General features: G+C 65.6%; 5 protein-coding genes across 5 annotated transcripts; 1 reads left to right on the forward strand and 4 right to left on the reverse strand.

Annotated features, from left to right (window-relative positions):
- Positions 1-290: 290 nt before the first annotated feature.
- MICPUCDRAFT_41522 (uncharacterized protein) lies at positions 291-1,266 on the forward strand (the record flags this gene model as incomplete). The annotated part of the gene is made up of 2 exons (XM_003061332.1): positions 291-630; positions 797-1,266. The coding sequence occupies 2 exons, from the start codon at positions 291-293 to the stop codon at positions 1,264-1,266; spliced, it is 810 nt and encodes a 269-aa protein (XP_003061378.1).
- A 279-nt stretch (positions 1,267-1,545) lies between these two features.
- Positions 1,546-5,314, reverse strand: MICPUCDRAFT_50986 (uncharacterized protein; the record flags this gene model as incomplete). The annotated part of the gene is made up of 3 exons (XM_003061572.1): positions 1,546-2,070; positions 2,212-4,689; positions 4,895-5,314. 3 exons carry the CDS (start codon positions 5,312-5,314, stop codon positions 1,546-1,548), a joined length of 3,423 nt encoding a protein of 1,140 aa, XP_003061618.1.
- Positions 5,315-5,397: 83 nt separating this feature from the next.
- Positions 5,398-7,952, reverse strand: MICPUCDRAFT_35196 (uncharacterized protein; the record flags this gene model as incomplete). Its single annotated transcript, XM_003061573.1, has 3 exons — positions 5,398-6,211; positions 6,396-7,034; positions 7,086-7,952. 3 exons carry the CDS (start codon positions 7,950-7,952, stop codon positions 5,513-5,515), a joined length of 2,205 nt encoding a protein of 734 aa, XP_003061619.1. The 3' UTR covers positions 5,398-5,512.
- Positions 7,953-8,474: 522 nt separating this feature from the next.
- MICPUCDRAFT_62802 (uncharacterized protein) lies at positions 8,475-10,049 on the reverse strand (the record flags this gene model as incomplete). Its single annotated transcript, XM_003061574.1, has 1 exon — positions 8,475-10,049. One exon carries the CDS (start codon positions 10,047-10,049, stop codon positions 8,475-8,477), a length of 1,575 nt encoding a protein of 524 aa, XP_003061620.1.
- A 1,001-nt stretch (positions 10,050-11,050) lies between these two features.
- MICPUCDRAFT_62804 (voltage-gated ion channel superfamily) lies at positions 11,051-12,813 on the reverse strand (the record flags this gene model as incomplete). Its single annotated transcript, XM_003061575.1, has 1 exon — positions 11,051-12,813. A coding segment is annotated over exon 1 (1,540 nt), but the record flags the coding sequence as incomplete, so codon positions are not given.
- Positions 12,814-12,882: the final 69 nt, after the last annotated feature.

A 12,882-nucleotide genomic window follows, 5' to 3' on the forward strand; every position in this document is an offset into this window, starting at 1 on the left:
AGATCGTCGTCCGTGTACAACTACAACGTACGAAAGTACTTTCGTACGAAAGTACGAAAGTACGAAAGTACTTTAAAGTACAACGTACTACGTACGCGTTGGACCGTATGAGCATACATTAGGCGGGAACATCTCGAAATCCAATTACCTCGTATGTTTCCCGCGAGAAAGCAGTGGACTAAGACCGTTCGCGGCTCGAAGGGACCGAATCCCCGCACAAGCCCGACCTAATTCACCGAACCGCATGCGAAGCGCGTCGACGCATTGCCGCGCGCGCGGATCCGAGGAGGATGCCGCGCGCCGAGGGTGACCCGCCGCTCGACGCCTCGCAGGTTGTCCCGAACATAATACCCGACGAGCCCGCGGGGAAGGCGGGTCGCGACGTGTCGTCCGCCGCCGCGTCGACGTCGAAGCGCGAGAGCGATAATGCGAAAGTTGCGGACACCGACGAGTGCGCGAAGCCGGAGTCGGTGGGGAAGCGCATGAAGTCCGCGTTCAAGAAGATGTCCAAGGGCGAAAAAGCCGCGACGATCATCCTCTCGATACCTTTCCTCCCGTTCCTCGCCGCAGTCGCACCCATCGTCGCGTGCGTCGCGTGCACGGAGACGGACAACACGCAGTACTACGTCGGTGCGCGTCGTTCCCGTCGTTGATAATTCGTTCCCCGCCGCGAACGCGACTTTTGATCCCAGCACCCCCCCGCCGCGAATCGTCGCGTCGTCTCTTCCCCCGAGGCTCTCGCTCACGCACCCCACCCCTCTCGCCCGCCCCCCGCGTCCCTCCCTCGCGCCACCAGACTTGACGCCGGAGGAGAGGGCGCAGAACGACGAGGTGCAGCTCGGCGCGATCCCGTTCACGAAGACGGGCGAGAGACGACGAAAAGATGCAAACGTCGGCGCCAAGGGGCTCGGCCGGAGACGGACGCCGCGGCGCAAGTCCGGGTCGCTCCCGTCCCCGGCCGCGAACGAGGTGTGGGAGGCGTCGAAGCGCGACGGGAGCGGGAGCAACACGCCGAGGAGCTCGCGGGACGTGTCGTACCGCGACGGCGCGAGCGGGAGCCGGCCGAGGAGCCGCGAGGGGAGCCTGAGGGGGGGGTCGGGCATCTTAAAAAACGGAGCGACCAACTCCCCGATCGCGGCGAGCGCGGCGAATCCTCTCGCGACGCTGCCGCTCCAGCGCGACGAGACGCCGGCGAAGAAGTCTTTGTTCGCCGGCGAGAGCGCGGCGGAGGATGATGCGCGCGCGAGGGGAGACGCGTCGAGCTAGGACCGGGCGTCGGTCCTCGGCCTTCGAGAAGGAAGCCAACCGATCATTAGTCATCGACCAGACGGTTTGTTCACTGCTGTGTTGTTCAAAGGGACGTCGTTCATTGCTGTGTTGTTTATTGCTGTGTTGTTGAAGGGAGGCGCGCGCGGAACTAGGGAAAAATGCCCCTGCTCGCGGCGCTCCCCGCATCATTCATTAAATTAATACGAAGGGAAGTCATCAACAAAAAGAATATGAAGACGGTGAAAGAGCGGACGCGCGCGTTATTACATCGCTACGTCATCGCGTCTCGCGATGCGCGACCGCGTTCGCGGCGAACGCGCCCCCCGCGTCGGCGACGGCGAGCTCTCGCATCACGACGTCGGAGGTCTCCAACCCCCCCGCCGCCGTCCGCTTCTCCTCCGTCCCGACGACGTCGGCGCCGCTCCCGCTCCCGCTCCCGCTCCCGCTCCCGCCGCCGCCCGCGTCTGACGTCGACAACGACGCGCCGCGTTTCAGGCTCGGGGATGATATCAACGTCTGCGGTTCGATCCCCGCGGCGAGCGCCACGCGCGCCGACGCGGCGATGTGCGCCAAAATCGCCGCGCGCTCGAGCTCGTACTTCGCCCTCTCCCTCTCGTCCAACGCCGCGAGCTCTTCGTCCCTGTGCTTCCGCACTTTCGCCATCATCTGCACGTACTTCACGTCCGTCAGCCCGCTCGCGTCGTCGTCGACGCCGAACGCGCACAGCTGCTCCATGACCTGCTCGTCGAGGTACGACACGACAGCCTCCTCCGCGGCGTCGAAGAGCTCTTCGTCGTGGTGCTGTGGGTGAAGCGATCGGTCAGTCGAACGTCTTACCGGTCAAACGTTGAAAGGGAAGCGCGGGTGAAGAGTGACGACGGGAAAAGTCCTTAAGGATCGGCGTTCACCACGCGAACGGGGTCGTATGGGAAGCAGTCTCACCTCGTATTTGCTCAGCGCGAAGGGCGCGCGCGCGATGGGTTGGTACGGATGCTTCCGCAGCCACGCCTTCTTCTCCTTCTCCGGGATCTCCGGCGCGGACGCCGCCGCGCGCGAGACCGCGAGCGCCGCCTCGCGCGCTTTCGCGGCGCGGTCGAGCTCGAGCGCCTCGAGCGCGTCGCGGGCTTCTTCTGCGCGAAGCTCCGCCGCCGCCTTGTCGGCGCCGGCGAGGCCCGGCGCGTTCGCCGCTCTCTCCGCGTCCTCCGCGCGCTTCTTCAGCTCCGCGACGTCGCCTTCGGTGGCCACGATCTCGTCGATCGCCTTCGCCTGCGTCGCGATGACGTTGGATATCGACCGCGGGGACATCGGCGGCGGCTCGTCGCGGACGTGGTCGATTTTTTTCAACGACGGAATGACCGGCAGCGGCGGCGCTTTCGGCGTGTCGTGGACGACGACAGAGTTGTCGCTGTCGTACGCGCCGCCGCCGTCGCTTCCGGTCGACGCCGTCGTGCCCTGTTGTTGTTGTTGTTGTTGTTGTTGTTGTTGTTGAGGTGGTGGTTGTGTGGTCGTTTTCGGCGAGGCCGACGCGAACTTGCTCGCGCCCTTCGTGGGCGTGCGCGTGTTGTTCGCGTCTCCTTTCTGCTGCGACTGCGATGGTCGGACGGCGGGCACGGCCGGCGACGTCGCGCTGACGTCCCTCCCTTCTCGTGCCCTGGATTCGGGCTCCGTCGATGCCGTCACGACCGTCGACGGAGCCTCCTTAAAATCCTGCTCCCGACCACCGCCCGAGCCGCCGGGCGATGTTGTTGTTCCTCCTCCTCCTCCTCCTCCTCCTCCCGTTTCGTTCTTCGCCACGACGGCCGCGATCGCCGCCGCGGTCACCGCCGCCGCCGCCGCCGCGCTCGCGCCCGCGCCCGCGCCTTCACCCCCTTCCTCGACGCTCGGCCCTTCCTCGAGGTCGTCGTGATCCAGATCCTTCTCGCTGATCCTCGGACTCCCGCCGTCGCCGTCGCGTCGCGATTGTTGTTCCCGCGCCTTCGCTCTTATCTCCGCGCCGACGACTTCGCTCGTCGCCTTACGCTCCGGCGACGTCTTCCTCAGCGCCTTGGCGTACTGCTCCACGAGTTGCTGCTTCGCCTGCTTCGCCTCGAGCTCCGCGGCGGCGGCTCTGACGCGCTCCTTGTTGAGTTCCGCCTCTCGCGCCGCCGCCTCTCGCGCCGCGAGCTCAGCCTCTTTCGCCGCCATCGCCTTCGCGCGCTCGTCCGCGACGCTCCCGGAGAGCTGCGCGTTGAGCGCGCGCAAGCGATCGAGCTCCGCTTCCGCGCCCGCGGGGTCCGCGGCGATCGCGGCGCTGGAGGAGAGGCCGACGACCTGCGCTTCGAGCTGTTGCGTCGATTTTCGAAGCGACGCAACCTCCTCGTCTCGCGCTTCCAATCGCTCCTTGAGCTCCGCCATGACCGTCACGTCCGCGGACTCGAGATCTTGCAAGCGCTTCTCCGCAGCCTCCGCGTGCGCGGTCATGATCGCGAGCTTCTTCTCGGCATCCGCGCGCGCCTCCGCGGCTTCTCTCGCGGCGTCGGCGCGTTCCGTCGCGACGCGTTCCAAGTCCCTCGCGAGCTCCTCTTGCCGCTTCTTCTCGTTCTCGATCCGCTCGATGTCTTTCGACACGCTCAGCGACGCGTCGTGGGACTTCCGCGTCGCGTCCTCGGCCGCGCGTTGTGCGTCGCGGAGCTTCGCCTCGAGCTCCGCGATCTTTCCCTTGAAGGTTTTTTCCCGCGCCGCCAACTTCTCGGCGTGCGCCGCCTCCGAATCCTTCAGCGCCTTCACGGCGGCGTCCTTCTCGTCGCGCAAGCGCTGCATCGCGGCGTCGTGCTCCTTCTGCTGCTCCGCCGCGCGCTTCGCCGCGGTCCTCTCGGCTTTCATCTGGTCCATCGCTCGCGCGGCGGCTTTCGCGGCGGCGACGTCCGGGCTCATCATCGCCGTCGTCGTCGTCGTCGTCGTCGATTCGCCGGTCGCCTTGTTGCCCTTGGAAACCTGCCCGCTCGCGACGGCCGCGGCGAAGAGCTCCTTACCGACGCGCAGACGGTCGCCGCGCGTGGGGTCCGCGTTCTCGTCGTCGTCGTCGTTCGCGTTCGCCGCCGTCTCCAAGATCTCCCCCGCTAAGATCTCGTCCACGGGGGTACCCGCGCGAATCTTCTCGAGGAGCTCGTACGTCCTCAGCGCCTTCCGCGCTTGCCTCAGCTCCAACCGAATCGCCTTCGCCTTCGCCTTATCCTCCCTCCGCTTCTCGCGCACCTCGAGCGCCTCCCTCTGCGCGTCTTCCGCGACCGCGCGGAGCCTCTCTTTGTGCGTCACGAGGGTCTCTTGCACGTGGAGGAGGTACTCGACTTGGCACTGCGCCAGTCGTAAGATCTTCCGCGCGTTGTGCGACGTCAGGTTGCGGTTGTCCTCCACGGTGACGTCGCCGAACGCGACGGTCTCCTGCGGTGGAGAGGTTTTTGGGGGAGAGGATGGACGGACGGTCGGCGGACGCACGATGGATGGACGGCGGACGGAGAGAAGGAGAGGGCGAATGAATCCGAGAGGTTGAACGAACGACAGGAACGAACGAATTCGACAAAAGGAGTCGTTGCGTCGACGGGGATCGACGCCGCGCGCGACGCCCAGACGCGAGCGCGAGACGCACCAGAGTGCTCTCCAAGACGTCGATGTCGCCCTCGCGCATCATGCGATCGACGTCCACGGCGTGCAGGAGCCGCCAGTCCAGCCTCGCTCGGCGCCTCTCGAACGCGAACGGGACGACATCGCTCCCGCCCGCGGCGTTCGTCGCGTCCAACGACGCGCGCGGCGCCGCCGCCGCGGCCTCCGTCATCGCGACGGAGGCCGACGCCGGGGAAGGTCTAGCGATCGACCTCGCCCGCGGGGCGTCCAAACGACGGTTCGGTCGGCCGGACGAAGACCCGGCGGTGGACTGCCGGGACCTCGCGACGCGACGGAATGCCGCAGGGGGGAGTCGCGCCCCAACGGTCATTCGCGTGGGTCTGGTCCTGTTATTCATAGCCTTTCTGTCAGTGAGGTGCGTTCTATACAAAAGTTTTTCACCCATCGCTCGCTTTCAACACTTGATCGCGTCCCCTTTCAACTGACCGGTGAACTTTTTTTGTATAGAACGCACCTGAAGCGAGTTTTCCGAAACCAGTGCTCTCGCGTCGTATAAACCGCTCGCGCTCTCTCTCTATCTCTCTCTCTTCATCTCGTCCTCCCTCCCTCTCGCTCTCCTCCGTCGCGTCAGATCAGATCAAGATCACGCGGCGGCGGAGACTAGCCCGTTGTGCCGCAACAGCGCGTCCACGGACGGCTCCCGCCCTCTGAACGCCTTGAAAACCTCCAGAGGCGCGACGCCGCCGCCGAGCGCGAGCACCGTGCTCGCGAACTTCCCGCCCGTCTCGACGACGGCGGTCTCGTCGTCGAGACCCGCGTCCTCGAACGCACCGAACGCGTCCGCGCTGAGCACTTCGGCCCACAGGTACGAGTAGTACCCCGCGGAGTACCCCCCCGCGAAGATGTGACTGAATCCGCACAGGAACCGATCCTCCGCGATGGCGGGCATGATGGTCGTCTTCTCCGCGATCTTCGCCTCCGCGGCGAAGACGCCGCCGGGAGAGCCCGGGAGATACCGCGCGTGGAGCTCCAGGTCCGTCATCGCGAAGTGCGCCTGACGGAGATAACGCGTGCCGCTGCCGAAGTTCTTCGACGCGACGAGCTTCTCGTAGAGGTCGTCCGGAAGCGGCTCGTTCGTCTCGTGATGCCTTCCGATGCTTCGCAGCACCTTCTTGTCGTAGCACCAGTTCTCCATGAACTGCGACGGGAGCTCGACGGCGTCCCAGTCCACCTGGTTGATCCCCGCGACCGGGCCGCAGCTCTCCGTGGTGAGCATGTGCTGCAACGCGTGGCCAAACTCGTGGAACAGCGTCGTGACCTCTCCGTGCGTCATGAGGCTCGGCTTAGGGTCGTTCCATACGAGCGAATGTCGGGGTGGAGTTGAAAGGCGTCAGTTGGAGTTGAAAGGCGCCGAGGGCGGGGATTGAAATCGTGGGATGAGCGGAGAGACGCGCCGGGCAAAGTCCTTAAGGATCGGCGTTCACCTCGCCGACGGGGTCGTATGGGGACCAGTGTATAGAACGCACCTTATCGCCGACGGGGGGGGTGCCGTTGCAGACCATGTGCGCGGTGGGCAGTCGGACGTCCGATCCGGGGGACGCCATCGCGGCGGAGCGGCCGACGACGTCGTCCATCCACGCCCCGCCGCGTTTCTCCGCGGGGCGGGTGTACGGGTCGAGGTAAAAGTACGCGCGGGGTTTCCCCGTGGCGCCGTCGGATAGTCTGAAGAAGCGGACGTCCGGGTGCCAGACCTCGACTTCGCCGTCCGCGGGCTCCACCACGACGCCGAAGAGCTTCGAGGCGAGGTCGAACATGCCGTCGATCACCGCGGGGAGCTGGAAGTACGGCCTGAGGTCTTCTTCCTTCAGCTCGTACTTCGCCTCTCTCAGGCGCTCGGACCAGTATCCGACGTCCCACTGCATCAGACCGGTGTCTGCCTCGGGCGCGCCCTGCTCTTTCGCGAACGCTCGGATCTCCTCGAGCTCGCGCTCCGCCGCGGGGCGGGCCTTGGCTCGGATGTCCTCCAGAAGCGCCTCCGCGCGGTCGAGCGTCGCCATCTTCTTCGCCATGGAAACGTCCGCGAACGTGTCGTACCCGAGAAGCTTCGCCTTCTCTTTCCTCAGGCTCAAGATCTTCTCGATCAGCGGCGCGTTATCGCCGTCGCCCTTCTTCTTCCCTTCCTTCGCTTCCTTCGTGTCGTCGGAATCGGACTTGACCATGAACTCGGACGCCCTCGCGAGGTAGGCGCGGTACACCTTCTCGCGCAAGTCGCGATTTTTCGCGTGCGATCGCACCGCCATGTAGGACGGTGCGTCCAGGGTGAACATCCACGGCCCGTCCGCCGCGCTCGCGTCCTCGCGCCCGCCCTTCGTCTTCGCCGTCTGCGCGGCCATCTCGAGCGCGCTGGCGGGGAGCCCCTCGACGCCGGCTTTGTCGACGATCAGCTCCGAGAACGCCTTGGTCGCGTCCAGCACGTTGTTGCTGAACTCCGTGGAGAGCGCGCTGAGCTCCTTCGCGATCTCGTTGTACCGCTCCTTCTCCGCGCCGTCGAGCGCGACGCCCGCGAGCTTCGCGTCGCGCACTTCGCACTCCACCGCGCGACGCTGCGCGGGCGTGAGCGCGCTCCACGCGTCGGCGTCGCCCTGGAGCGCGACGAGCGCGTCGTACACCGGTCGGGATTGCCCCACGCGGAGGCTCGCGCCGACGACGGACGGCTGGCACGCGTCGTACGCCTCTCGCAGCGCTTCCGAGTCCTTCACGCCCTTGAGGTGCGACACGACCCCCCACGGCCTGGAGAGCTTCTCGCTGAGGCGTTCGAGCGGGTCCATGAGCGATTTCCAGTCCGAGGGCGGGTTCGGATTCTCGAGGAGCGCAGCCTCGATGGCGTCGATCTCGCGCGTGACCTCCGCGACCGCGGCGTCGATCGCGGGGCGGACGTGCTCCGGGGTGATGCTGTTCCACCTCGGGAGGTCCGGGGCGGAGCTCTGTTCCGCGCTCTTGCCGAGCTGCCACGACGCGAGCGGGTTGGACGAGAGGTCGGCGGCCCCGGCGACCGCGGCGGTCGTGGTCGTGGTCGTCGTCATCGTCCTCCGAGGACGCGGCGCGATCGGCGCGGAGACGCGGCGGAGCGCGGCGGAGAGCGTCGGCGGGCGGTGCGCGCGGACGGACGCGGAAGTGGAGGAGAGCGCGCGGAAAGAGAACGAACGCGCGGGAGAGACGACGGCGCGTAAGGACATGTCCGTGCGTGCGCGCGCGAGTGCGGACGGGACGTCGCCGCGCGGACGTCAGATCGTCGCCCACGTCACTCGTCGCCGTCGGCACCGCGCCGACGACCGAAGCGTCGACCGGGTCTTCCCTTTGAAAAACGCGCGTGCCCTTCGGTCAACACCGATCAGTCGGAGAATCGACCGACGGGTCGAAAGACCTGACTCGGCGCGCCGAAGACGGGGCGCACCCGAAGGTCGGAGCCTGCGCGACGGATGGACGATGCGATGGTCTCCGTGAACGATAGACAGGATATCTTAACCTTAACCTCGCGATAAATAAATAGACTACACGTACTGTAACGACGCCGGCGCGCGCGCGGTGGCGTCGCGTCGCGCCCGCTACTTTCCTGGCGGCGGCGTCTGCGCGCGCGCCGTCGCCGCCGCCACCGCCGCCGCCGCCTCGAAACTCCCCCGCCACGAGTCCGTCTCCTCGCTCAGCGAGCTCCTCCGCCCGCGGGTCGCGAGCGCGGCCGCGCGCGTCCAGCTGTTCTCCCTCCTCGACAGCAGCATCGACGCGGTCGTCGGCATCGCCGCCGCCGTCGGATTCGCGGTGTTGTTCCCGGCGCGATCGAATCCCTGCGCCTCCAAAATTTCGTCGCGACGCGTCGCCTTGCGCTTCTCGATCTGCGCGCGCACCTGCCGCTGCAGCGTGATGACCGCGGCGACCTTGCGAAGCTTCACGAGCTCCGGGGCGTTGCTCCACGCCCAGTCCGTGGTCGCGATGACGTACACGCCGTCGTGTTTCGTGAGCCTGACGTTGTGCGGCGGCGCGGTCAGGACGTAGCTGTGGTCCGGCGGAGACAAATCGTCGTCGCCGTCGCCGTCGCTGTCCGAGCTCGAGCCGTCGTCCGAGCGATCGAGGGTGTCGAATTCAGAGTGCTGGAGGAAGTCGTGGTGGCTCCCGCGCGCGCTTCTTCTCCCTCCTCGGTCCTTGCGCCGCCGCCTGACGCCTCTGAAGACGCCGATGACGAGCGCCTCCTTCCCCGCGAAGTGTTGAAACGCCTCCCCCATCGTCTTCCCGTGAAGCTCCGCGGGCAGGGGTATGTTCCAGATTCGCGGGTGGTGTCCGACGTCCTTGTCGTCCTTCGCGTCTCTCGTGAGCGAGTCCACGAGTTCCATGAGGCCGGGGGTGTAAAACACCGTCGCCATGACCCTCGAGACTTCCGTCTTGAACATCACCTTCCCGCTCGCGTATTGCGTGTGCGCCTCCGGGTGCTCGAACCAGGAGAGTTTCGTGCTCTTGGAAGCGCTCTTGGAAGTCGAGCCGGTGACAGGCTTGCCGTCGCGGTCGAGGAACCCGAAGAATTTTAACAGCGGACGCAGACACTTGGCCTTCCGCGTGTCCTTTTGCGACTCTTCGACCGCGTACCGCACGGGCTTGAGCGAGGAAATCGTGCTTCCGATGCCGCCGCGCGTGCTCTCGCCGCTCGCGCCGTCCTGCATGGACTCCCACCCTTTCGGGAGCTGGTTCTCCGAGCCGCGGTCCGCGTTCAGGTTTTGACGCGACGAGCTGGATTTCAGCCGAGAAGAGGAAGTCTTCGGCGACGTCGGCGGAACCGCGCTCAGCCACTCCTGCGGCAGTCGCGCGCGCGACGACGGCGACGCGCGCCCGCCGCTCGCGTCGATGATTCCCTCGTCCTCAGATCGCCTGACGCCGCGGCGCGACGCGTCCGTGGGGTTCGGACACATGCGAAGCTCCCTGCCGGTGTGCTTTTTCTTGTCGTCGCCGCCGTCGTCGCCGCCCTCGCTTTTCGTCGAGCTCGCGAGCGAGGAGAACCCTCGCGTCTCGTGCACGTGCCACACGCTCTTCGGGTGATGAAATTCGAGAACCACCTTTCGAAGCATCGCCTCGTGGTTCATGTTCATGCCTTCCATCTTCCGTTGAACGTTTCGCTCCAACACGCTCGTGGTCATCAACACCGCTCGGTCCATGAGCAACGGGTTGTGGCTCGTGCATCCCTCCGCGAGGACGATGATCGTGTGCGCGCCCTTCAAGTTCAAATGCCGCACGATGTTCTCGTCGCTGACGCTGCCTTCGGTGACGTACACGTCGATCGTCCTCCACAAGATGAGGTGTTGCACCGCGGGCGCGTCCGTCGAGAGGATGATGATGGGCTTGATGTTACACCCGTCGTTCCCTCGCAACCGGTATAACAAAACTTCGAGCTCTTCCCATCGCTCTTGGTCAAACTCGCCGTCCGCGACGATGACGATGTGCTCGTTCGCGTTCTTCGCGATCCTGACCACCGTGTGCCACGGCGTGAAGTCGCTCTCTTCTTGACCAGTCTCGCGCTTCTTCTCCACCGTCTTCACCGCCTCGTGTAACGCGTCTGAGATGTTCAGCCGACTGTTTAGCACCGTGAGGTTCCTGCGACGCGTGTCCTCGTGCTTGACGCCCGATTTCGTCGGCGCGATGTGCTCGCGCTCTTCGTCGAGGGACGGCAATCCGTCCGCGGAGTTTCGCGCGCTGCCGCGCGTGGACGGCTGCTGCGGCGGCGTGTCGGCGCCCTGCGCGGCGCGTCGGCTCAGCCACGCGCGCGATTGCTTCGCCTCTTCCGAGTTTTTTCGAAACGTGTTCTGCTGCTGTTCCGCGAGCGTCGCCTTGCTGTCTAAACCGAACGCGCTGACCTCCGTCAGGCCCATGCCGATCATCGCCGCGTGCCTTCGGACGCGATGAAACTCGCGCCGCCACTCCTCCGGGTGCGCGCCCTCCCGCCCGACGGCGCGCAACACCTTCTTCACGTTTTGTCCCAAACACATCACGACGTCGCCCTCGCACAGAATGTGTAAGTGTCCGCTCACGAGCCCGGCGGGGCACAGCCGTCCTCCGTCCTTCGCGGGCGTCTGCACCGCGAGCAAATTCACGTCGTGCTCTTCGTATATGATCGCCGCGGCTTTCAGGAACGGCATTCCGTGGAACTTTTCCCCGATTTGCGCGCCGTAGACGTCGTGACGCATGGACGTAAAGTACTCGCGGACCCACGGCTTCATGCTGCTCGGGAGCTGCGACCAATCCCCCGCGAGCTTGCTGTACATCGTCGTGAGCAACACCGGCACGCCGGGGCAGCGCACGGAGAGCGCCATCCGCGCGAAATTAAGCGCGCCGGCGGTGACGCAGCACATGGGGTTGATGCCCGCCATCTTGGCCATCTCCTTCGCCCACGGGCGTATGAGCAGCAGTCTGACGGGCATGTCCGGGAGCTGCCGCTGCAGCAACGACGCGCGCAGGATGGTGTCCTCGTCCTCCGCGTGCGAGTCGCACTCGAGGACGCTCAGGTCGCTCAAGACGAACGCCATGTCCGCGTTCGCCGCGTCCGCCCTGAGCAACGCGCTCTGATCCATCGGACTCCCGCGAATGTACTTGACGTGTAACGCGCCCAACGGGGACGTTATCACCCTCCGTAACCCCTGACTCGGCTCGTGCTCCGTCATCAGCACCACGTCCGGCAGCGACGACGTCGGCCGCGACGGGTGCAAGAGCTCCTCGAGGAAGATCTCCAGCGTGGACGACCCGCTCGCCACGGCGCCTCCCAGCACCAAAATGTGATAATTCCGAAACCGCGACCGGCGGTACTGCCCCTTGCCGCTGTCGATCTGGTGCTGCATGTCGATGATCGCGCGCACTTCGCTGGAGAAGAACGCGACGCCGGTGACGATCATGACGATCGCGAACGCCTGATGCATCGACGTCGACGGCGTGATGTCGCCGTAACCCACCGTGGAGAGCGTGACGACGACGAAGTAAATCTGCTTCATCAACGTCGTCTCGTAGTCCGGGTTAATCTCCACGAACGTGCTCCCGCCGCTGCGATCCCAGTCGATCTTGAGGTCGCCCAAAATCTCGAGCACGAACCCGCCGGACGCGAAGAAGAAGGTGACGCAGAGGAACCGAAACATGGACAAGATGAGCCTCTGCTTCACCTCCCCGAAGTAGTCGTTCAGCAGACCGAGGTTCATGAGCTCTTTGTACCGGATCAGCGCCGCCATGGATCGCACGAACAGCGGCGTGAGCCACGTCGGCTGATCGCTGAACTCCTGGTACAGCGCGATGCCGATGGAGTAGCAGTCGAGGAACGTGACCGCGGTGAAGGCGACGCTGAAGTTAAAATTCTTCAACCACAATCGTCGGTACATGGACGCGCCGTAGAATATCGCGAACGCGAGCTCGATGACGACGAGCACGACGTTGTACTCGCGGATGTACACCTGCGCGATGAAGCAGCACTGCGACGCCGAGGACGTCAAGATGTCTAGGACGCAAAACCACGTGTCGACCTTGTTCATCTGCCTCCGGCGCAAGAATCTCGTGCTCGAGACGGACGTCCACACGCGCGTGACGATGAGGACGGCGACGAAGACCGCGATCCCGCAGGAAGACTGGACGATGACGCGGCGCCACTTCGCTTCCTCGTACGACGCGGCGGACATGAGCGACGTGCCATCTTGGACGTCCATGGCGGGCGAGCGAGGAGCGTTCGCGTCCCGCGGACGGGCGGATTCGACGTCGACGCGATTAAGGAAGGCTTTTTCGACGGCCGAGCTCTTTTTCTCGCGAATCCCTCTCTCGCGACGGTCGCGAACGGCGCGGGTTCTCGCGCCGGCGCGCGCGCGCGGGCCCTCCGCGCCTTAGGGAGGGGGGTTTAGGACCGACCCTGCCGATCGATGCCGCCGCGAAGCGCGCGCGGGGCTGTGACCGCCGCGCCGCTTCCGCAGTCCTCTAGGAGCTATAAGATAGTTAATTTTGTTG

This window comes from Micromonas pusilla, assembly GCF_000151265.4.
Source record: "Micromonas pusilla CCMP1545 genomic scaffold MICPUCscaffold_10, whole genome shotgun sequence".
Lineage (NCBI taxonomy): Eukaryota > Viridiplantae > Chlorophyta > Mamiellophyceae > Mamiellales > Mamiellaceae > Micromonas > Micromonas pusilla.